A 23,755-nucleotide genomic window follows, 5' to 3' on the forward strand; every position below is an offset into this window, starting at 1 on the left:
TCAGAAGCACAGCAGCGCAGCTCTCAGGATGCCTTCCTGCCTGGGTGGCTCTCCCCCAGGAGGGGACACGGGCCCCGCATCCTTTGCCTTCCCTGCTAATGTTTCCCAATGAAGCACGTTGGGATGGATCCGTGTGGGTGGATGCGGGGGTGGAATTAGCTAGGCCCAATGCGGAGGAGACACATTCAGGGCATCCACCTCCCGAGCTCTGGGATGGATTCAGCACCGACTGCAGGTCACAGTGACAGGGAGCTAAGGCAGGTGCTTGGAGGCAGAGCACAGCAACAATCTCCCCATACCTGCTCCCCTGCCTCATCGCTGCCCCCCCCCCGTCTCTGATGGCACCCCTGCCCGTGATCCACACACCACCCAAGATCACATCTGGGGGCCCCCGTCCAGCCGTCCTCCTGACCCCCCATAGCTGTCACCAGGCCTGTGGTCTCCACCCTGCAGCCTGCCTTTCACACTGCACGTTGAGGTGACCCCCCAACACAATGGGGTCCCCACCCACAGATTCCCTGCAGCCAAGCCTCTGGAAGGGCACCTGGTCACGGGACCCACGCTCAATACCCCCGTCCCGCCTCGGCACTGCCGGCCTGGCATCCTCTCCCCAGTCCCCCCTTCCAATGACCTGAAACCGCATCACTGTGTCCGTCGGGTAGCCCAGGAGGCTACCGTGCGGGACAAACGAGGGACTCTAGGGCCTTCTGGGAACAGAAGGAGCAAACCGTGAGGCACCCACCTGCTGAAACTGGCCCTCCGAGACGCCGTCGCGGTAGAAAATGATGCGGGTGGGCTTGAAGCGTGTGGACTTGTAGAACTGGATGAGGAGCTCGCGGACCATGGTGGCCAGGTCCTGGATGATCTCCTGCCGGTGCTGCTGAACCCGCACGGTGGCGCAGTAGCGGTTGGGGTGCGCGTCCATGCTGCCCACGACCTGCGGGACGAGCGGGGGCGTGGTGGGGACTTCTGGAAGCCCCTGCTCTGCGCACTGCACAAGGGCCGGGGGTGGACATGCATCTCCACCCCAACCTGACACCACGGGGAAGCGGCAGTGGCTTGTCGGAGGCGAACCTGCCGCCTCTGCATTTCTTTTAGGTACGTGGGCAACGATGTTTATAAATACATCACAAAGAAAAAAGTTTGCTGAGATCACCTAATAAAAAGTGGGCAATTAGTCTGAACCTGTACTTGGCCTGTGACCAGATGGGACTGAATTCCATCAGCCCCAAGACAGCAATCTGAGGATCCCCTAGTTCTTCCAAAGTGCGTCCCTCGTTCACCCAGACAAGCTGCATGTCGATCACCGTGCACCCCAAGACCCTGAGCCCCAGGAACAACAGAGCACCCCACGGTCAGCTGCCACATAAGCAGTTGCCTGGAGGGGCCCAGAGGACAAGATGACAAGAGCACGATAAACATGATTACATGGGGTGGCCTGCTGCCTTCTTTCAGCTAATAAACAATGAAGAGCTGAAAGATACGTAACAAGGTAAAGCCCGCACCACAGGTAGGAAGCGGACGTACCTGGATTGCTGCATGTGGTGCAAGCAGGAGGGATCCCACTGCGCAGTGCTAACGTGATAAAGGAGCACGGCCCCGAGTGACACAGGCACGTCCTGTGGGGAGGCCTGCACCTCCTGGGGGGCCCAGCCACACCTCAGGGTCCACTGTGTCTCAGAGAGAAGCCCCAGCCTGCCCAGAGGTGGCCCTGTCCACACATGTGGCTGGCATCTCTCTTTCTAGAGTGGCCACGATGGAGGGAATGAGCAAGCAACCCCCCTCCCCCCCGGGCAGGGGTGTGATGGGTGCAGCAGCCCTGTCACCCTGCACAGCTCAGGCCTCAACACTGAGCCTTGGCCAGTCTTCAGCTATGTTTTCTGCTGCTTCTCTTGAGCCACTGAGCTTGGCCTTTCTGGACTTCGTGTTTCCAGTGGGGAACCTACTCAGACCCCACAAGATTCTGACTCAGTGTAGTTATGCAGCCTGCCCGGAGCTTGGCGTGGAGCAGGTGCTCAGAAAATGCCAATATTCTCTGATTGTGTGGCAAATGACAGAACACGCAATGGCCCAGAGGTCGGTCTGGCAGTCCCCACCGGGTGTGCTGGGGACCACAGACCTTGAGCCCGATGCTTCCTTCCCTCCACTTGGCCTCCGTGGCCACAGAGCCCTGGGGTGTCCCGTCAGACAAGTACAAGGGGCACCCCGGCCTGCATTCCACATTTACAGTCCACACTATTCTGAGTATGTGCTTGTCGGGTCCTGCTGAGTGAAAGGCCGTGATGCTGCCCTCCCCACCCCTCCCCCCCGACCCAGAAGCCCAGACGCAACTCATGGGCAGGACTGGGGCAAGGCCTATGTTTTACCGCTGGATTGTGACTGTTTTACGTTTAGTGTTTTATAATAAAAGATAGAAAATGTCCAAAAGGGGTGTGCAGCATAAAGAAGGTGGCACACGAGTCCTGTGCAGTGTCTGCCCCAGTGGGCAGCGAGCCCCCAGGTCCCCCAGGAGCTGCAGGTGGACCCGCGGGACAGGCCCTCTCCCCTGCTGCCACACCTGGGCTGCTTGGGCTGGGCCCCAGGCAGCGCGACCTCATCACCTCTCAGGCACATTGAGCCACATGCGGAGTCCCCTCCAAACACCTATTTTCTACGAGACTCTTCACCAGTTGCTCCGCAAACCACAAGGGTTGTTAGAAAGCCACTCTGGCCACGTGCCGCAATGGGACCGCGTGCCCTCGCACAGGCAGCTCTCCAGGCTGTGGGTCCCACAGAGGGTCGGACATCACCTGGAGAGCCCCAGCGGGGAGCATGGATACTCACAGCAGCAATGGAAGGCTTCTTCCCGTCCCCGGCAGGTGGGTGAGTGACATCGGCCCCCAGGAAGATGACGGGCTGCTGGAACACGGGCGGCCTGTGGAGGGAAGCGAGGCGTCTGAGGCCTGGACCCCGAACCCACTGGCCTCAGCATCACTTATGTTTTCAAGAGAACGTCTGATCTTGTGATGTTCCACCCAGAACACCTCGCTGAGGAGGCCACAGGAGGTCTGAGATCTGCTTCCACGGAAGCCGGGGAGCACCGCACCCCAGGCTGCTGGGGCTGCGGGCGGGGAGGATTCTATTTTGTACCCGGTTGAGCGCTTCCGCGGTAATCTTACATATTGTAAGTATATATGTTAAAATCACGTATTTATAACAAAATGATTATATATGCAAGACTTCGATCCCCAGCATGTTTCCAACCACCCCTGGGGGGCTCTTCTCTGGGGTGTCCCCACCCCCACCTGCTCACCATGGCCCACCCGCCCCTCTCTGTAAGGCAGGCCTCGGGGGCGGCCCCGATCTCGCCTCCCCAGCACGGACACAGGGCCCTGGCAAGCAGCCCGCCACGCTGCGCCCCTGCCCGCGGCTCCTACTCCAGGGAGCATCTGCACCTGGGTTGTGACTCACACCTCTGACGAGGAGCACCTGCCTGTGGCTAAGCTCCTAATTAGCGGGGCCCATTCACCACCTGGGGGCCCATTCACCACCTCCGAGCAACCTGCCCCCCTTTCCTGCTGCCTGCTGCCATGGCGACAAGGCCCCGCCCCCACACAGCAGAGCCTCAGACCTCCTCACTAGGTCTGTCAGCACCACGTGAAACAGGAGACCCAGGACACCCAGGATCCGCCAGCCCGGCTCCCCCTCTCCACAACCCTTTAACCCCGAACTTCCCGGGCAGCATGCTTGGTGGGCATCCATCCTGTCTATACCCTGCGTTGGGGGATCCGGACCTAACCAGCCTTGTGGCTTTTAATACCACCCCTCTGCTGGGGACCCCTAAACACACATCCCGGTTACCAGATCCCGGTTCCCGCTTGCCCACCCGTGACGCTCCTCCAGCATGATGCCGCAGCCCCCACCTCTAGTGCTAAGTCTGCAGAGGCTCCGCGGAGGGAGAGCCGTGGACCCCTTCCTCTCTCACTCACAGCCCAAACCCAACCTGTCAGCAGGCCCTGCAGTGCCATCTTCCAAACACGATCTCTGGGCACCCACGCCGCCCCCACTGCCAGCACCCCTCCCGAGACAACGCAGGTGCCCCTGGGTCCCGATCCACCCAGAGTTGGAGCAGCCTTTCAGGAGAGGAGCCTCCAGCGGCTGTGTCCTGCCCAGAGCGAGCCCCAGGCCCCTGCCAGCAGCCCTCCACCCCCGGGTCCTTCGCTAAAACCCCCAGCCGTCCTGGCAGGCCCCACCCAGAGTCCCTGCTCAAACCGTGGCCTGAGTCTGGAACACCCTCTCCGCAGGCATCCCACACGCCTGCACCCTCGGGCCTGCCATCTGCCCAAGGCCACCTTCTCCACGGAGACTGTCACCACATAAACCCCAGTTCCTCACCCTCCTGAGCTCCTGTCCCTCTGGTGATGTCACTGCTTCTCATGTGTCGGGGTCCCCCCACTAGAGGGCTGGGATGCTGGGCGCTGTGCTCCCTGCTGTGGCACACTCCTGCACACAGTAAGCACTCAACACAGAGCCTGCTGAGTGAATGGCACCCTGAGTTTGCCACCTGCTCTCGACAGGTCCTCACATATTCCCACGACCTGAGCAAGTCAACCTCGCCTCGCAGATCCAGCCTTCAAGTTCAAGACTGTCCGCTCTAAACTCAGGTTCTTTCCACTTTACTGCACAGCAGCCTAACTCCGCCCAGCGGTGTTCTCCGGGTGTTCTCCGGGTGTTCTCCGGGTGTGGCCCCCGGGGCAGTATCGCTTGTAGACTTGCTAGGACTGTCAGTGCTTGGGTCCCGATCCAGGCGTGCTCATCAGAACCTGTGTGCTTCCACGAGGCCCGGAGGTGACTCAGATGCTGGCCCAGGTGTGCCCGCACGGGCGCCGGGGGAGCCTGGAGGGCTGTGCACACAGCTGGTGCCGCCTGGTGCCTCTCCCCGAACACACAGGAGCAGCAACGAGGGCCTGCCGTCTGCATGAGCGCCACTTCTCGCCAAGGGCAGTCTGGCTCATGGAGGGGTGAGTGTGTCAAATAACCTGTGTTTACCCACGTTTGCCGTTCACATGCTAACGCAAAGGCCAAGATTCTTCAGAAAGAATCACACGACAGTATCTGTTGTCATGGAGACCCTCTCCCTGCTGCAGCAGGCACCGGCCAACCCCCAGGAGGCCCAGAAGCTGATCCTGGCCTTCCCTCGAGCACCAGGGCCACATGCCCAGCCAAGAGGTCCGGGGGGACCCCGGAGTCCTGCCCCACCCCCGCGCCGCCAGCCCCCGACCCCGACCCCGGCCTGCGATCTGCCAACGGTGTCCTCTTCCGTGGAGCCTTCCCCAAGGGCTCCGTTCCCAGCACCAACCGTATCAGGGGCAGTCACCGCCAGCCTGGGAGGGCTGCTCCAGCCTTCACGGCAGTGACTGTGTGGCTCCAGGAGGGGAGCTTTGACAAGGGAGGCTCGTGTCCCAGCCACTCACTCCTTTCACGGCACAGCTGCCAGCTTTCATGTTTCAGGACCCCTGGGCCCTTCTCTGGCCTCCCTGCACTCAGGGAACCCAGCCATGGCACTCAGTGACCCCCAGATGCCCCCTGCCCCCCAGACTCCGAGCAGCTGAACCTGTGTCTTACTTCCAGTTTCTGCTGCATCCAGGACATTGCTTGATGCAGGCAGCCCGACGCCCATGTGTGCACTGCCCCCATCCCACAGGGACCCTGCTGTCACCAGGCGCACACACAGCAGGGGGGCTGGCCTTACCTCCCCTGGGGCAGCAGGATGTTGTTCACGCCTCCCAGTTTGACATTGATCTTCAAGCAGAGGTTGGACAGGGTCTGCGGGGTGGTCCTCTGCACATTCTTCATTTGCACACACTGCGTGGCCATCCCCAGCACCGTGTCTCCCACGCGCTTCACCTCGGCTGTGGAGCATGAAAGATGCCCACGTTGACAGCTCTCACCGGCACGTCTTCCTTAGCGCCCCCCAGGACCCGCACCCCGAACCGCAGGGGCCCCCCTCGTAATTGCAACCACATCACTGGGGCCAGCTTCCCTGCCCAGCCCCACCTGACGCCACACCTGGGAAGAGGGGGACCGGCAGGTAGGGGGTGGCCAGGCCCCGGGGCTGGAGTTCTGGCTGTGGCCCTGTCCAGGCTGGCGTCACCTTGCCAGGAGGCTGCGGAGCAGGGCTCGTGGCTCGGCGGGGTGAGGACCGTTTCAGGGGCTTTAGGGGCTGCAGGGCCGTATGGGCAGAGCCAGCCTGGCTCAGGGGCTGGCACTCCCGCCTAGAACGCTGCCTTCTATCGCAGTGCTCAGGGTTACGAGCAAAAGCTTGGGTTGTTAAAAATAGAGACGCTGGCATCCTTGAAATTCACAGCACATGCAAAGCCAACATCAAAGAGCTATCGAGGCCCACACCCCTCGGTTTCTGGATTCTTGCACGGAGCTACGGTCAGCTCCCTGGGCAGTGCCGTGGGAACGGGTGACTTGTGGATGGAAACACTGATGGTGTCATCTGCGTTCTTGGATATGTAGCTTGGAGGGGAGATGCACGGCTTTTATGCATCTAATTCAATCTGAGGGTCCAGTTGGCGACACCACCTGAGCGTCACGGCTCCCGCACGCTAGAGGTTCTCATCCTGACGCCACCTCTGCTGGGCACCTTTGGGTCCCGCAGACTTCCCACAGCTGTCCAACAGCAACCCCTCCTCCCCCGCCTGTCCTGGAGTCACCTGTCTGCCACCCCCACCACCCTGGGGTCCCCTGGATGGGGGGCTGCTCTTTGAACTCTCATCACAGGGGCTGGCTTAGTTTTAGCTGAATGGATGCGCAACTGCCCTGCTGGCGTGAAGACTCTGATCACCTTCCAGAGAGCTCCAAGCGGGCACAGAGATGGCCACACCTGGACAGCGGCCCCCAGCGACCACTGCATGTGCACTGAAGGGGCATTCCTGCACCCGGCCAACATCGAGTGGGGTGGAATAAAATAACCACGCACATGCTGGCCTCCAGGAAGTGGTCTCAGCGCTGATGCGGGCGGCCCTCGGCACTTGCCTGGCAGTTGTCAGAACGTCCCTCGTCCTTCTTAGCTCATGAATGAGGCAGGCACAGGCATCCCTCAGTGTGGCAAAAACACCAAGGACCCGGGCTGCACCAAACACCCTGGGGACCCCGAGAGCAAAGGCCTACCGTAAACGGGGGTCTTGCCAGGCAGGATGACCACCACCAGCTGAAGGCCAGCATACGTATTCTTCAGGTGCCTGAACATGGGCTCCACGCTATCCGCCCCCTGGGCATATTTACAGAAGCACGGCTGGCCCTGAATGGGCATCCCAGCGTCCCTCGAGATCTTTCTGAGCTGCTCCGTGAAGGATCTGAAGGAGAAAGTTCATCAGGCTTGAACGCACGGCGTGCGCCCAAGAATCCACCTCAACTAGGGACCCCAGGGGAAGGGCACGGCTTTAACAGCCCAACCCAAGCCACTTCCACTGGTGTCCGAATCCAAAGGTCAGACCTGGACAGAGCCATTTCTATGTGTTAACTCAAAGCAGAGGTATATGCTACGTGTACACGCGGGTTCCTGAAAAGCCACTCCCAGCTGTAGGGGCTGGTGCGGCTGCCACCCACTCGGCAGGCCCAACCAGCGCCCGGGTCCTGGGGCAGGATGCAGGACCTTGTCAGCGCCAAACACTGTCAGAGAGAGGAAAGCCACCAACCCACTGTCCCCTTGGACTCGCCCCCATTATTCATGAACCGCTTGGACTTGGGCGACACAGCCGTGGGAGAGAGCAGGATTGGCCACAGCCAGGGCAACACCAGCAGCTGCCCCGGCAGGCCTGGAGAGGCCACCCCCACCCCGGCGGGGGGCACACGCAGGGCAACAGCTTCTATTTTAAGCCCAGAAGTAAAAATAACGTCGCCTTCGATAGTTAAGGGTAAGGACACTCGATCCAGTGGCGCGAGTGTTCATCCTCCTATACGTCGATGTGCTTAGAGACATGTGCATGCGTGTGCACCTGCATTTATGCCTATGCGTGAATTCACCGCAGGGCTGAGGCCACAACACGGGGAAGAGGCACCTGGGGTTCAGCCGCAGCCGCCTTGGCTTCCTAAGCTGCTCTGTGCGGCCAGCTCACGCTGCCGGCAGCGGGGACAAGTAGCCCCGACAGCCTTTTGCCCCTTGATGTCCGCTCTCGGGGACTTTGAGCCCCAGCTTCTCAGAGGCGGCCTTCACCAGCACGTTAACTGGCTTTGCCCCTAAGGCTCTGAGTTCCCTCCTGCTTCCCCACAAGACAGGTGAGAAGCAATAGATTCCTTTCCACTGTTGGTGTTTTGGACACAAAAACACGAGCGACAAGGGCACCTGGGTGGCTCAGATAAGCGTCTGCCCTCGGCTCAGGTCATGATTCTAGGATCCTGGGATCGAGTCCCACATCCGGCTCCCTGCTCAGCGGGGAGCCTGCCTCTGCCTCTCCTGCTGCTCCCCTGCTTGTGCTCTCACTCGCTGTCTCTCAGATAAAGACATGAAGTTATCTTGATGGGATGAGCCCTGGATGTTATACTGTATATGTTGACAAATTGAATTTAAATAAAAATACGTAAAAAAAAAAAATGACCGATGAAACTGCGTATTTTTGGTGCTACTTTCAAAGGGGTCCGCTGCCTGGGCCACACCAGGGTGATGCAGAGGCAGGAGGCCAACGTGTTTTCTTCAAAGTAAGTTGAGTTCGCTGAATATAACTTTTTCTTTTGCATAAAATTTTCAAACTTACTCATTTACTGTTTTATCTCTTATATAATCTGCATCACTTCTCCACACTCCCTCCACCAATGAGTCTGAGAAGTAGAAGCAGCCTTGAGGTGGCCCATGTGTCCTGGGCCAGTGCTCCCTGCCAGGGAAAGACCACCAAGCCTGGCAACGGCACTAAGTCCACCTCCCTGCTGGCCTCGCACCCCCCTGCTGGCTGTCCCGCCCTCCTGCCCCCCATCCCACCCAAAGCCAGGTGCGCCTGACCCTGGTGGCCTTACTTCAGGTGGACTTCTGTGCACTGACGCTGGGGGGCGAAGCACGCGATGGCCCACACCTTGATCTCAATGCCTGTGTGAAACTGTTTGTTCCTCATGTCCCACACGCCCTGGACAGGGGTGGCAATCGCTTTATTCTGCAAATGGCAAGAAACAGGGTGAGGGAAAATGGGAAACATGTCCCCACCGCTGATGCTGTTACTTTCCCTATGGCTGCTGGTCCTCTGACCACATGGTGCTCTTGAGGCTGAGAACTGAGCCTCTGTGCAGCCTCCCATCTCCGGCCTGCCCAGCAGTGCAAGTGGGCTGGAGATAATGGACGGATAGACAGACGAAGAGCTGGACAGGAGAGGAAGGAAGGATGGATGGATGGATGGATGGATGGACGGACGGACGGTGGAGGGAGGGGCGGATAGAGGCCAGGAGAGCAGAGAGTCCCAGGAGTCCACACAACCTCAGGGGCAGCCCCGAGGAAAGCCAGGGCCTCGTGTTGCTATAGGAGGGCTTCCTGGGTCAGAACACGGTCTCATCTACTCTGCGTCCTCCGTCACCACACAGGCAGGCAGGAGGGGAAGAGAAGTCAAGGTGCTCCTTCCCAGTCCCGGGTGGGGGAGCAGATGGACCAGCTAGGGCCCCCCCACCCCACATGCGGCTGTTTAAGGATGGAAGCTGCTCCCACTGGTAAAGACAGCAAGGGGTGCATCCACTGGGGCTTGCCATATCTGAGCCAGAAAGGACCAGGCCTCGGCACTGGCACCCGAGGAAGCTCTGAACTCCCTTCAAGTGATTCCGGGGCACAGGGACCATCGGGGAGGGCTGGGGGCAGGAGGTAGGGCTCTAGGCCTGGGGGCACCACCAGAGGACAGGGCTGCACCTGAGTTCCTGTCATTCAGCTGCAGAAGTGTTTTTAGTGGAAAAAATTTTTTTTATTAACAAAAGTAATACAAGCCTATTTGTAAAAACCAAACCTTTTAAAAATTAACGCTTTTCTTTCCTATATTTTTATAACTATTGCCCTGCTGCCACTTGAGACAGGCTTTTGTAGGAGACAACTGACCAGCGGTCTGGTATTGCAGACTTTAGTAAACAGGTAAACAGACACACACACACACACAGTTTTAACAGACATGGGCTCTCATGACACGTGTTTCTCAACCGCAGCTCTACTGACATCTGGACTGTCCTATGCACTGCGGGATGCTAGCAGCCCTCGGCACCAGGACCAGCCTCCAGGCACTGTTAAACATCCCCTGGGGGGACATTTCACGGTTTGCTCCAACAACAGACAACGAGTGGAGTAGATGGAAAGTGTTTGCTCTCATTAAAATGTTTCAAAGATCTGGAAAACTGTGCTCATTTAGAAAAACTGTAAAATTTCAATCCTTACAATTCTAATATTTTTGCAATAGATTACAAGACAGACTATTCCTGTTATCTACTAAAAGGCATAAAGTTGAAACAGATATAAGCAGAGGCAGTGAAAATAAACACCAGATCTGTGATCTTGGTTTGACCACGTAAGGGCCACATAAGCCTCTATTTCTAGCCATCTCTCCACTTGCTCGTGAAAGGGAATCACACACTCTTCCTCCTAGTGTTGTAAGAAGGGTTTAAAAGGGGTTATGTTTGCATAGCATCTGGACATAGCAGGTGCACAAGTGAGCTGAGAAAGAGCCTGGAGGCCTTGCTCAGAACATCCTTTGGGGGATGGGGGCCAGGACAGGGACACCCCCCCCCCCCCGTGCAGAACACCACATGGTGAGAGTCCAAAAGAACAAGCCATGCGTCACATACATGCAGAGCCATCTCCAAGACCTCCATGTGCTCTAAGTGATGGTTTTGAGTTAAAAGAAGTGTATTTAATGTTACTATTTGCAGTGGAAGGGGTGAAAACATGTGAATCATCCCTGGACAGCTTTACAAAGGATAAAGGGAACACCGGGCCCTTCCTGGGAGAGCAACTGAGACTTCTTCCTGTAACCCTCTGCTTCGTCGCGTTGTTTTGTAAGTAGGCTCCACGCTCAACGTGGGGCTCGAACTCGTGACCTGACATCCGGAGTCGCATGCTCTCCCGAGCGAGCCAGCCAGGTGCCCTCTGCTCCTGTAATTCCTTCTACCTTTTGTAATTTTGGGACATTTTAAAAAGAACTTACATGTTATAATGAGAAAGGGAAAAACCCTGCAAACAAAACTAGACTTTGCTACAGGTCCTGAGGACCAGCTGCCCACCTGGCAGCACCGCACTCTGCGTCCGGGGAGCCCCGAGGAGTACGTGAGGGCCCTTCTCAGGAGCTCTGCAGGGCTCAACGGACGGCACGGCGTTATTATGCGCTGAAGCCAGGCATTACATGAGTGAAAACAAACAAATGAACAAAAACCTGAGGGTCTAACAGCTCTGTTTGCCACCAGATACTCCCAAAACCAAAGTTTAAAAAATAGAAAAGCAGTACGAGCTCCCGGAAAATAATTCATCACGAGCAGAGTACCCATCACCCGAAGAACACTGCTTTCTAGGTTTTAATGGGATAATAAAAATCACCCTTTGAAAAGATAAAGGGTAATGCTGAAAATCCTCCAGCGGCCCAGCAACTCCGTGCTTCCTGAGGCCCCTAACGCCTGCCAGCTTGGACTACGGTGGCAAGAACCCCTCACTTCGACTACGGTCTACACTTGGCGATGGTCTGACCTGGGTTCAAAAGCCGCTGCTCCACCATCGTCTGGCAGACACCCACGCACGTCCCCGGGCCCTGCTGTGCACGTACCCTGCCCCCATAGAGGATGGAGGGTGGCTGGAGGACCCGCCCGGTCACATCTGTCATCTCGTCCTTGACCATGATTCCAAATTCACGAACATACGGATCTGTGTTAAAACTTGCACTTCGCATCTTGAAAAGGAAAGAAGAAATAAGCCGTGTCCATCCAAAGCCTCAGGGGCTCCCTGGCCCGGCAGCAGGTACTGCATTCCCCATGGTGTCCCCAGCCCCGGCCTGGCCCCGCAAGCGGGGTGCTCACCAGCTTGCTAATCTCTTCTTGCCGATCCGGCGCTGACCTGGCAGTCGCTCTGATCATGGTTGAGGTCTGATTGTCGGTCAGCTTTTTGATACATCTCTGTCCTGCTACTATGTTACAGACCTAGAAGAAGAGACGCAGACAGGGCGTCAGTCAGCCCCCGTGCTGGGAGCCGGGCACCGGGCGCCGGGTCGGGGTCTGAGCTGGGCGTGGGGCTGGTGCCCTGGCTCCGCCCGTGGCGCTGCCGTCTCGTAGCCACAAAGGGTGATGCGTCTCGCAGATCCCGTGGTGGCTACCCTGAAATCTGCCAGCGACAGGAGGCCCTCCTACATGGGCCTGGCCTGGTACCAACCAAGTTGGGAACCAGGAGGCTGGGACCAGGAGGCTGCCGCCGCTGGGGAGGAGGCCGGTCTTCCGGACCAGGGCGCAGCCGAACCAGCCGGATGTCTGGGTAACTGGACCCATACAGAGTTTAAGGCATTCACAGCAAAGTGTTAAAACTTGGGCCTCCGTTTAGCATTTAATCTTTCCCCGGCAAGGTGAAGGAATCGTAGCTTTTCTGTGCATCCTCCCCCTTGAGCAAGGGGCCTGCCTGCTGGACACAACGGGTGTGTCCCCGATCGGCACGGGAGTCCCACGGGAGTCCCACCGGTTCATTCACGGGGAGGTGGGTGCAAGGGGTGCCCTCCGGGGCCCTCTTGCCAGCCCCAGGCAGCGGGGACAGGACACGACACTTGCCTCGAGGGGAAGGTAGGTGTGTTTCTGCTCCTGTCCGACTTGTAAACATGGGAGGTGGGGGTAGCGCAGAACCAGCTTGTGCCTGTCCTTGAAGTACTGGGCCACTGTGCACTCCACAGTCTGCCCGCTCTCCTGCTGGAGCGGGAACCTAGGGAAGCGGAGACGGGGCTCAGGCCAGGAGCTCTGCGGTGCCCCCGGGGACGGGCAGCGGGCTGGTGCTGGCTCAGCAGGGCCGCTTGCAGGGGCCCATCCGCGGACACCGAAGAAGGTGGTGGCAGGGTGTGGGGGGCGAACGTCCAAGCACGTTCGAGGGGGTCAGAACCAAATCATGCCCTCCAGGTACGCAGTTCGTGAACTTGCATATTATCTCTGGAGTTGAGAAATAAAAAATACCTATATGCATATAATAGGCAATAGTCCCAGACTGCAGGTGTCTACGGCATGTGTAAGGAACTGGGGACAAATGAGGACACTAGCCGTGCCCGTGGTGGGCTGTGCCCACTGGTTCCTGCTCAGTCCTGAGGGTTGGAGAACAAACAAAAAAGATCCTCTCTCACCTGTAAAATTCAGGAAGGAAAATCGACAGGGAGCCACCAACCCCTTCCCACCCCACGGGATATAATGTCATTACTTTATTTCTTTAGGTGTGGGTTTGGCTCTACTGAGCCAGAGGTATAGCTCTAGAATTTTTAACCACAATGAAATGAATTCTTAACAGAAGGGTCACTGCTCTAGAGTCTGGACCTCAGAGCGACAGTGAGCGCCAGAACTGATCTGAGTGGGGGACTAAGGCCGTTTACGTTTGGTGACTGGCGGGCCGTCGGGTCACGTTGCAGACGCGGTACTTCCTCTTCATCTGCCCGCAGTGCGTTATCTCCACCTTTAGACCTGGCAACACAGAGCAGCCGAGTTCAGTGTCAAGGCCCACCGGGCCTGGGGCGTAGGCCCCACTTCCCCGCACCGGCTGTCACTGGTGTCAGACCCAAGCGGAGGGTGTCCTGGAGCAGCTGCAGGGCTGCGCTCGCCATGAAGGGGGGACCTCTGGGCCCATCTCACCCACAGGGACACCCCTTCTGCTCCAGAAATGCCAAGGCCAGAGGCTGGACACTGTTCTTAAAGATAAAAGAGGCTGTTGGCTCAGCTGAGACTCTGCGCTTCCTCCAGGGTTATTTTTAGCAACGGGCACTTCTGATGGCCTTTAGAGAGCCCTCCGAGAGGACAGGTGCCGGGGGCGTGGCTCGCGGCGCGGGCGACAGGTGCCGGCCAATTCTGCGCGGCTGGGCGGATGGGCCTGGGCCAGGCCACTGCACTCAGGCCGCGTCTCCTTGAGTGGAAACTGGGCCCGGTGGGTCCGGACGCTGCCAGGGTTGTGAGGGCCACGTGACAAGGCATGAAAGCATGCTCCCCATTCCAGAACAGCATGAGGTGTGGATTATAACCACCCCCCTGCTCTCTGGTCCTAGAGTCCAGTGACTTGGACGTCACCGGTCAGTGACCTGCTCCTCACCCTACGTGGAAAGCCGTTTATTTAGAACATGACTAATCCTGCTCTGTGAAATGGGCTTAGTTCATCTCTGTGCTAAATTCATCCGATGGCTAATCACTCCCCGCCTCCCCACACCCCCTCCAGGAGCCCCAGCGCAGGGGAAAGGACCTCAGCCCGACGTGCAAGGCAGTTTGTTACCCACCTTTGATTTCTTTGGTAAACTTTACCCTTTGGGAATCTGTCAGAGGTTTCTGTTGTTCTTCAATACTTTTAAAATCCAAAACTTCACAAACAAACTCGATTACTGGCTGTGCCTTATAAAATGCAGTTGCTGAGACTGTAGATGGGACAGAGAAAAGCAAAAGCTTGATGTGTGCCCGACGGTGCCTCCTCCAGGCTGGCCGCCTGGCCCCTGGGGTCCACCTGCAGGCCCTACGGGTGGGACGGAGCCAGAGGAGGCCGCCTGAGACCCCTTCCGCTCAGGGCCAACTGGATGCAGTTGGTGGAGCCCAAAGATCAAGCTCCCCTCTGAGAACAAAATTAGCCTTAAGGTGAAACCTGCCAAATCACAACAGCCATCACCTCGGGCTTTCTGTCTCCTGGTGTATTTGTTCCCTTGTGCGATCCGACACTGAGTCTCCCAGGAGGACAGGCCACCCCGAGTCTGGCGACCAGCCAGCAGACCACACCCCAGGTTGGCCCCGAACCCCCAGTCCTACCAACCAGGCCACAAAAGGAAAAGGGGAGACGGAGGGCAGGCCCTGCCTGGTGGGCATGGGCAGCAGCACCGGGGAAGGAGTCAGGGATGCAGGCCCGTCCCAGTGCCCCGAACCTCAGCAGCAGGTGTGAGAGGCCACACGCCCCTGCCCCACGACAAAGACTGGAGCTGCGCTCACCATCGATATTCAACATCATCTTCCAAAGAGAAGGTCGGACGGACTGATGGAAGCCAAACCACACTTCCCGGCCCCCGCCAAGGGGGTTGGAGCAGCCCTCGGACGCGGTAAAGAAGGAGCGGCCCACAGGGGTGTACCTGAAACAAGAGACCCCGTGTCCGTGGGGCTGACTCCAGGTCTGCCGCTCACGGCGACAGTGATGCAGGCCAAGACTCACACCAATAAGTCTGCCGTTTCTGTCCTTACAGAGTCACGGCCACCCACCCGCCGTGCCTCTGGATGCCACACACGGGCTCTGGCTGAGCAGGGCCTGGGGCACACGGGGTGTTGCCGGCTTCAGCTCAGGTGTCTGACACCCCTCCCCTCCCCTCTGTGCTTTAACGCTCATCCTCCAGGACTTATCTGAGCACGGCACTTCACCCCTTCCTAGAACAGGGGTGCTGTGTGTGCAGGCCCAGGCGGAAGGGGCACCTGCCGAGTGTCAACCACAATCAGGCCGAGGTGGCTGGACCGAACCAGCCCCAGGCCCCAGGAGCCTGGCTGCTTTGCCAAGGAGTGCGCGGAGACGCCTGTCTCACGCAGCAGGACAGGCTCCCAATATGTGGAGGGAGACGGGAGGAGCCCGGCCTCGCGAGCGGGGGTGGTCAGGTCGCTGTGTGAGGACCCTCGCACACCTCCTAGGGGCCGGGTGCCCACGTGTGCAGGAGCAAGAAGCCACGTGAGGGAGGCGGACACACTCTCAAGGCAGCAGCACCAACGGTGCCTGGTCACCTGGGATGTATCATCACTAAGGATGCGTCCTTCAGGGGTTGAGTCGTCCACCCTACGGGCTGCGCCAACAACCAGACTGCGGACACGGTCCCTTCTCTCTCCCCCTTACACATGTTGATCCTGCCACTTTCTCTATTATTTTTCCTAAGTGAAAATAGACTTTTCTCCTGATTGTAAAAGTAACATGGTGATTAATTCAAAAGAACCCAGGAAACAAAAATTGCAGTAATTTCTGACGCTCATTTGAAAAGTATTCAAGATTTTGGCAACTACCCTTCTAGATTTTTTCCTCTGGCATCCACCTGCCTTCCTCCCAACACAAGTTCCAAGGAGTAACGGATGACCCCCCCGGGGCCTGGGGGAGGCTCCCCGCCACGAGTGCCATGAGTGACAGCCAGCCGGGAATGCGGCCACCCCCACCCAAGCCTGGAGGAACACCAGGGTCCCGGGAAAATCCAACGGGGCACTTTGGAGCATGTGCTCTCACACCCACAGAGGGACAACGGAAGCCCCACTGCCCTTCAAATCCTAGAGCTCTGCCCCTACTGGGAGGGGTCAGCCTGGAGGCCCCTCTCCCGTCGCTGGTTCACCCCAACAGCCCCGAGGCCCTGTCAGGTGCCACCCTCCTGGAAGGAGGTGTCCCAGGTCAGAACCCCGAGGCGTCTGCATGTGGCAAGGTGGTCTGGCCCGTACGAGGCCGTCACACAAGGAATTAGTGCAGCCTCGACACCTGGGAAATCACGAGCCGTCCCAGCGTCCATGTGGAATAAAGCAACGGGCTGAAGCATCCGGTGTCCCCCGCAGCCTGTGTCCTCCGGGTAGTGGGGGCTCCGTCGGGGGGCACTGGGAGCATCACCCTACTGTTACGAGTCCCACGTGTGAAGGCCACAGAGACATGGAGCGGGGCTCACAGTGTCGGGCAAGTGAACGCTAATCCCCAGTGTACACGAAGACGGGCAGGCCATCTTTTTGTGCTAGTCTGAGAATTCTGGAGATTTCTTTTTCTTTCCTTTTTATTTTTTTAAAGTAATGTCTGGCCAACATGGGATTCGAGCTCACAATCCTGGTATCAAGAGTCACATCCTCTACTGATTGAGCCAGGGAGGCGCCCCTGGTGACTGATTTTTATATTAAAAATGTTTCATGTTAGTAGTGCTATAATTTTCACCATAGAAATCCATGACCATCACCTCCCTGACTCCAAAAATCCACTCATCCTTGGACAGAGATTTCCCATCCTCCAGGGAACGGTCAGGGTCAGAAGCAGACGCTCCTGCTTCCTTGGTCCTCACCTCATGGATGGCAAATGCCTCATGACTACATCCAGGGCCTGGATCGTCTCAAAGGGGACGCTGGGCAGCCGCCCCGAAAGTGCATCGTGTAACGCCTGTAAGCTCACACAGGACACCCACTTGATGGACACCTTGAAGATGCGGTCCTTTCCTTCTCCAGGCAACGTGACCTCCAGCTCCACCTGCAAGGAGATCCAGAGCACACGGTTATTCACACTAGCCTCTGAGAAGCTGCTGGGAGGTTGGGGGCAGTGGGTCAGCTTCCAGAACACTCCTGGGTAGGGAAGTTCAGCCCATCCTTTGTCCAAGCATGCACAGCGGGACGTGCACACAGCCCTAGCCCACGAGCGCCAGCACTGAGCGGGACCTGGGACTTCTCCCTGGCCCTGCACAGAGGCGGCCAGGGGAGACAAGCAGCGACAGACCGTGTCGTGGAGGCCACGCCAGTGCAGGGCAGACGCTGCACAGCAGTTCCAAATGGGGCAGGGGACACGGGCGGGGGCCTGGGAGCTAGTTGGGGGCCCAGGGATTAACTCCCAGTGGAACTGGGAACACTGCAGTGGGTCTGGGGGCTCCCATGTTCTGGGTCCATTAAGGTAGGTTTGCGGTGAATAAACCATAAACAAAAAGCCTTCTCAGAAGACAAGAGAAGGCAAAACAAACAGCCAAATGCTAACAACTGCAGACTCCAGGCGGGCGTGCGCGCCCCTACAGTGCCTCAACTTTCCTCTCTGACTAGGCAGGTCCACAACAAATAGAGAATGCAGGAGGGGGGGACTCGCCAACACTTCCAGAAGCTCTTCTACAGACTGTGTGCACCTCCGGGTACAAAACGCAGAGAAAAAAGCTTCAACTACAAGACCTATCAGAATCTCCTGCGAAGGAATTAAAATTCTCAGCCAAACCTCAGAATATTTGCCACAATAGTGCTCAGTGGTCCCCAACAGCTCTGTCCAAGAGAACTTTTGTGATAACGGAAATGGTCTCTTCCCATGCTGCCCAGGGCGCCGGCCGCTGGCCGCCTGTGGCCACTGAGCAGTGGAAATGTGGGCAGTGTGGCCGAGGGACTGAATTTTCAGCTTTGTGCACTTTTCATGAGTCCACACTTACACGGCCACGTGTGGCCAGCGGCTGGCGTACTGGACGGTGGTTGGGAGCGGGCCCCAGGGACTCACTCCCCGAGGCAGACAGCGAGTCCCTCTCCCCTCTCCTCCCGCCCCCCAGCACCCCTCGCCTCCCCACCTTTACCCCGTCGCTTCACTCCCCCACTTGTGACCCACCCTGCAGTTCATTATTCGGTCACTGAGGGGGGCGTTCTGAACACTTGGCGCACACAGACCCCCACTCAGCTGTCATTGAAACAATTTCAATATTTGCCCACAATACTCCCCAATATTGATGGAACATCTCATTTGACAGGTGACAGGGGCACCTGGATGGCTCAGGAGGTTGAGCGTCTGCCTTGGGCCCAGGGCATGATCCTGGGGTCCCGGGATTGAGTCCTACATCGGGCTCCCCGTGTGGGGCCTGCTTCTCCCTCTCCCTGTGTCTATGCCTCTCTCTGTGTCTCTAATGAATAAACAAATAAAATCTTTAAAAAAGATAACTTGACAGGTGACAGATTATATATGTTTTATCCCTGAACATCCAAAGATCCCAGGAAGGGAGACTTTATTCACTACTTTTTACATATAAAAACGCAGATGCTTAGACTAAAAGCATAGCCTGTGGAACTTCCCACGTGCTCACTGGGGGGCTGTCACCCTCGGGACAGCACAACACGGATGCATGGCCACAGCCCCTGTGCCCAGCCCACCCCAGCCCTCCAAGTCTGCAAGTCCCCAAAGGAACAGGGGTCCATCCCGCTGCCTGTGCACCACCTGCCTGGAACACCCTCCCCCAGCAGGCCAGGGGAGTCACGTCCCAGGCCAGGCGTGCCGGCCGCACAGCCCCCGTGCACTCCTCACTCCCTCCTCAGTCGAGAGGCCTGCAGGCCCCTCTCAACTCCTGAGGAGCTCCGTCCTCACACACTCACTACCCCACATTCACACGTCATGAGAGCAGCAAGCAGACTGAGTGAGTCCCCTGCACCCGTGTCCAAGAGGACACCTGCCCGGCAGCACTCAGAGCACCATCCCGCCTGACAGCCACTAAGTGGCCGTGGCCCAGGCCCAGTAAGGACACAGCTGTGAGAGCACAGACGCTTCTAGGTGCATGGACCTCGGGACTGACCAGTGAGTCAGAAGGTCTCCGTGATCGGGTCCCTTTCAGAAAGAAATGACGTAGGTGACGGATGCACACACAGCTGCTAGAACCAGGAAGGCCAAAACCACAAGGAGCTGCCACCTCACACCTGTCCAAATGGCTAGAATCAAAAAGATGAAAAATAAAAAGTGTTGGCAAGGATGTGGAGAAATAGGAAATGTGTATTGCTGGCAGGATTGCAGAGAAAGATAAATGCCATGTGAGATTTCATTTATATCTGGAATTTAAAAAACAAAACTAATGAACAGAAACAGAGATTTGTAAATACAGAGAATAGTGGTTCCCGGGGGTGGGGGGTGGGAGGATGGGCGGAACGGGAAGGGGACGAAGAGGCACAGATCTCCAGATATAAGGAAGGATGTCACAGGGATGCAAAGCGCAGCGTGGGGAACGTGGCCAATGATACTGTCATGATGTCGTGCAGGGACTGTGGTGACCACACTCCCCACGGGAGCGTTTCCTCATGTACAGAACTGCCGGTCACCATGCTGCACACCTGAAACCAATGTAACACTGCATGTCCACTATCCTCCAATTAAAAATAATAGTCTGAACCCCCCCACCCCACGATCCTGCAGGACTGTGAGCAAGCAGCCACGGGGGGACTGTCCTTAAGGAGATTAGAGTCCGGCCTCAAAGATGTTTCTATGAAGTAATGAGGTGTTCAGAGAAACACACCAAACTTTTCTTTGCAAGAAAAGCCCTGCCATGCCATTTTGCCACATCAATTAAGAAAATGTGAAAAAAAAAAAAGTGAAAAAGTGGCAATTACGTGAGGTGATGGATGTGTTGATTAACTTAATTGTGGGTGATCATTCCACAACATATACATCTATCAAATCATCATGCACACTTTAAATATGTGCAGTTTTATTTGCCAATTATGCCTCCATAAAGCTGTGGGAAATGCCTCTATAAGCAAACCAAGGTGGGGGTACCTAGTGGGGTGTGTTTTCCTTCAGCAAAAGATCCTTATGTACATTTTTTTAAAAACGATTTTAGTCACTCATTCATGAGAGACATAGAGAGAGAGAGGCAGAGACCCAGGCAGAGGGAGAAGCAGGCTCCATGCAGGGAGCCCGGTGTGGGACTCGATCCCAGGACCCTGGACTCTGGCCCTGGGCTGAAGGCAGGTGCTAAACTGCTGAGCCACCAAGGCTGCCCCTTATGTACATTTTTAAGTGGATTCAGTCCAGCCTCTTCCCTGCCGGACATGGTGCCAGGAGGCTGCCTGGCACACCTATGACAGCTTTGGGGTAGCGGCGACTTCGGGAGAAATGCCCCATCACGGGGCAGGGTGGCGCTGGGCATCAGCTGTGACCCAAGCCTGAGGACATCCTCACACCGGGCTGGGCGGCTGGCAGCAGAGTCCGTCCACACACCAAGATCCATTTCTGAACACCCTGCAGCCCGTGACCCCAACAACGCAGCAGCTCAAGGCCATGGACTGGAGGCGTGGGACGCCGGGGCCCCTGGCTCTGCAACCTCGCAGGCCCGGAGCATGGGCAGGTGGCTTCCCGGAGCGCCCGCCTCCCAGAGCACCTGCCGGCACCTGCAGGCAGCTGTCTGGGACACAGCAACGCGACCACTGCCATCCTCTGCACACAGACCCCCGAACACCAGCTTTCGGCACCAACCCGGGCCCGGGGAAGGGGGAGCCAGCTGTGAAATCCAGTCTCTCCAGACAGACCAAGCCCCACACTCAGTCCCTGCGCCTCAAAGTCACCAGGGGGACAGTCAGAGCTGCCAGGGGGACAGCCCGTGTCGGCACCTACACAGAGGGAGGCAGAGACAAGCACCATCATGAGAAACCGCGTACGCAGGAGGCAGGGGCGTTTCGACAGGGTTTTCTCGTCCATAACTCGGCTGTCGTGTGGCCGAGGCCCCGGGAACTCACCGCCACCTGCTCCCGAGAGAGTCGAGCAGCCCTAGCAGGGCGCCGCGGCCACTCGCCACCCGCGGAGGCTGCGCGGCCGCTGCCCAGGCCAGAGGCCCTTTCCGGGGCGGGGGTGGGGGGTGGGCATGTGCTGGTCACACCCGTGTCAGATGTGCGCGGGGGCGGATATGGAAGGCCATCCGTGACTGCTCTGCGACCAATCTCTTCAAAAAGTCAACCGTCGTCCCTCCAAATCACTTTGGAACAAGCCACAGTCCTTCCTAGTACATCTAGAGAGGTGTGGACACCAGTCACCTCATCAGGTGGGAGCAGCAGGGACATCAAGTGGCGGCTCTGCCGGGTGTAAGCAACGCCCGCTGAGCACCTCTAACCCGGGCCAGCTGGGTTCAAGGCACTTTGACAGACGCTGTGGCTCTACTGGGGGGACCCTCAGCCCTGAAAGGCAGCAGAATAGCCCCAAAGAGCAGACAAGGCCAAGCCATCCTTACCTGGATGCTGCCCAAGGAAGGGACCAGATGGACGGCTCCCTTGCCAACTGCCTCTGCCCTCCAACCTCCTGACCCCCCGAGCCAGCCCAGAAGCCCCTCTGCCTTGCCCAGAACCCCAACACCCTGTATCTCAAGTCAACAGTCACAGGTAAGCGCTTGCGGCCCCGGCTCAATCTGGGGCACAGGCAGGAGTGCCAGGCAGGACACCTTGTGCTGGCTGTGCTCCCCCACGGTGAAGGCCTTCCATGCAGGGTCGGTCACCTTTTCAAGATGTGCCCCCGGCCTGACATCACCTCCCTCCAGGAAAGAGACACTCAAGCCTTCCCTGAATAAACAGAGACAGCCTGCAGCTGCAAGAAGCTAAAGACCCAAAGAGGGGCCCAAGGCTGGACGCAGTGCCAGGAGCAACCAACGACGCATTCTGATCTTGCAAATCGCATCCCGTTACTGCCAAGAAGGCCCAGGAGTCAGAGCCAAAATAGTGATGAACTCTTACAACATCCTCAGTCTCGATTCTGAGAAGTGAGGGCCTGGCCTGGGCCAAAGGGCCTCTCCTTCCACTCTGGGGCTAGAATTAAGGTGTGGGAGCTACTTAGGCAGGAGACAGTAAGGGGGGCGGGGAACATGTTGTGTGCAGACCTTGACATGAGTCACCTACATGCAGTTCCCACCCAGCTGCAGGCAGACACAGGGTGAGGGACAGTTAACATTTTCTCTCTTACTACAGAAGTGCCCACCACACAAAGGAAAGTGCTTCACAGGAAAAAAAAAAAAAGAGCAGATGTAAAAGAAAACAGCAGTGAGACGATTTGCTAAAAGAGGTGAGTATATGGGAGCAGGAGGGGGGGGGCCACATCATATCAGCCGTCAAGCAGAAGAGACTCATGTCTGCGCATCCCAACTGTTTGATAGAAACTTAAAAATGACGAGGAGTGGCCGGGGGAGGCTCTCCAGGCTCATCTGCAGGACACACAAAAGGGTGGGTTCAAGCGGAGAGATGGCGAACACCCTCTCCGTACAGGGCAGTGAGCACGGAGGGCACACCCGGACCTCTCAGACCACCACGCACGACCACCGGTATCTGCGAGGTGTGTGCTGTGGCCCAGGCATCGTCATTACGACGTTTAAACCCTGACAACTCAAAGGTACGATTTGGGACCAGCAGCGTGGGCATCACCTGGGAGCTGCTTTTTAGAAATGCAGACACCCTCCCCCCACCCAAAACCCACCTCAGGGACACAGACAGAGTCATCACTGGTGGAGACACCCTTCCTGGGCTGGATTTACTCAGTTTTCACGAGAACCCTGGAGGAGGCCTCTGTACACTCCCCTTGGAGCTTGGCAAGGTGAGACGGCTTACCCACAGTCCCACCACCGGACAGGGCAAAGCAGGGACCCGAATCACATCGATTTTTACCCGAGTCTGGTTAACTTCTCTAAAGGCAAGTTTCACGTCGAAACGCTGTATCGACTCCCCCACCCATTCTGAAGCAAAAATATTTCTATGCCCCGCCTCATGTCTAATTATAAATATGTACAAACTGTGAATATACTCCTTATGCTTTTTTTCTTACACAACTTTAAACAAAAACAAATGTGCAAACTCCACACAAAGCTCCATAATCAATAAGTTTCAAAGGCACCAGCATGCTGCTTTGCGAGGCTTGATCCCACTCAGCAGACAGGCACAGGGGGCCCGGGCCTCCCTCAAATTCAGAAAGCCCACGTCAGTCACCCCGCGGCCCAGCCCGCCGTGCCCCGCCGCGCACCACCGTTATCTCGGGACCCCTGGAGACTGGCTGGTAAGGAGCCTTATCACCACCGGCCCTCCCTCCAGCACAACCGACACTACTGTTATCAGAGCACGGCCACGTCCGAGCTGCACCGCCACGTCCGAGCTGCACCGCCCGCACCAGAGC

The 23,755-nt window shown here is 57.5% G+C and overlaps 1 protein-coding gene across 1 annotated transcript in view; it reads right to left on the bottom strand.

Moving 5' to 3' along the window:
* Positions 1–23,755, bottom strand: part of AGO2 (argonaute RISC catalytic component 2) — a 108,939-nt gene that overhangs the window by 15,818 nt on the left and 69,366 nt on the right. The window contains exons 4-15 of the mRNA XM_055313930.1: positions 17,187–17,368; positions 15,124–15,260; positions 14,430–14,564; positions 13,542–13,629; positions 12,742–12,889; positions 12,007–12,126; positions 11,757–11,879; positions 8,998–9,131; positions 7,159–7,343; positions 5,732–5,891; positions 2,824–2,914; positions 743–937 (exon numbers count right to left, since the gene is read on the bottom strand). Of these exons, the coding sequence (XP_055169905.1) occupies positions 743–937; positions 2,824–2,914; positions 5,732–5,891; positions 7,159–7,343; positions 8,998–9,131; positions 11,757–11,879; positions 12,007–12,126; positions 12,742–12,889; positions 13,542–13,629; positions 14,430–14,564; positions 15,124–15,260; positions 17,187–17,368 (1,698 nt within the window). The remainder of the gene's footprint in view (positions 1–742; positions 938–2,823; positions 2,915–5,731; positions 5,892–7,158; positions 7,344–8,997; positions 9,132–11,756; positions 11,880–12,006; positions 12,127–12,741; positions 12,890–13,541; positions 13,630–14,429; positions 14,565–15,123; positions 15,261–17,186; positions 17,369–23,755) is intronic.

The sequence above is a fragment of the Nyctereutes procyonoides genome, unplaced genomic scaffold, assembly GCF_905146905.1.
Source record: "Nyctereutes procyonoides isolate TBG_1078 unplaced genomic scaffold, NYPRO_anot_genome, whole genome shotgun sequence".
Lineage (NCBI taxonomy): Eukaryota > Metazoa > Chordata > Mammalia > Carnivora > Canidae > Nyctereutes > Nyctereutes procyonoides.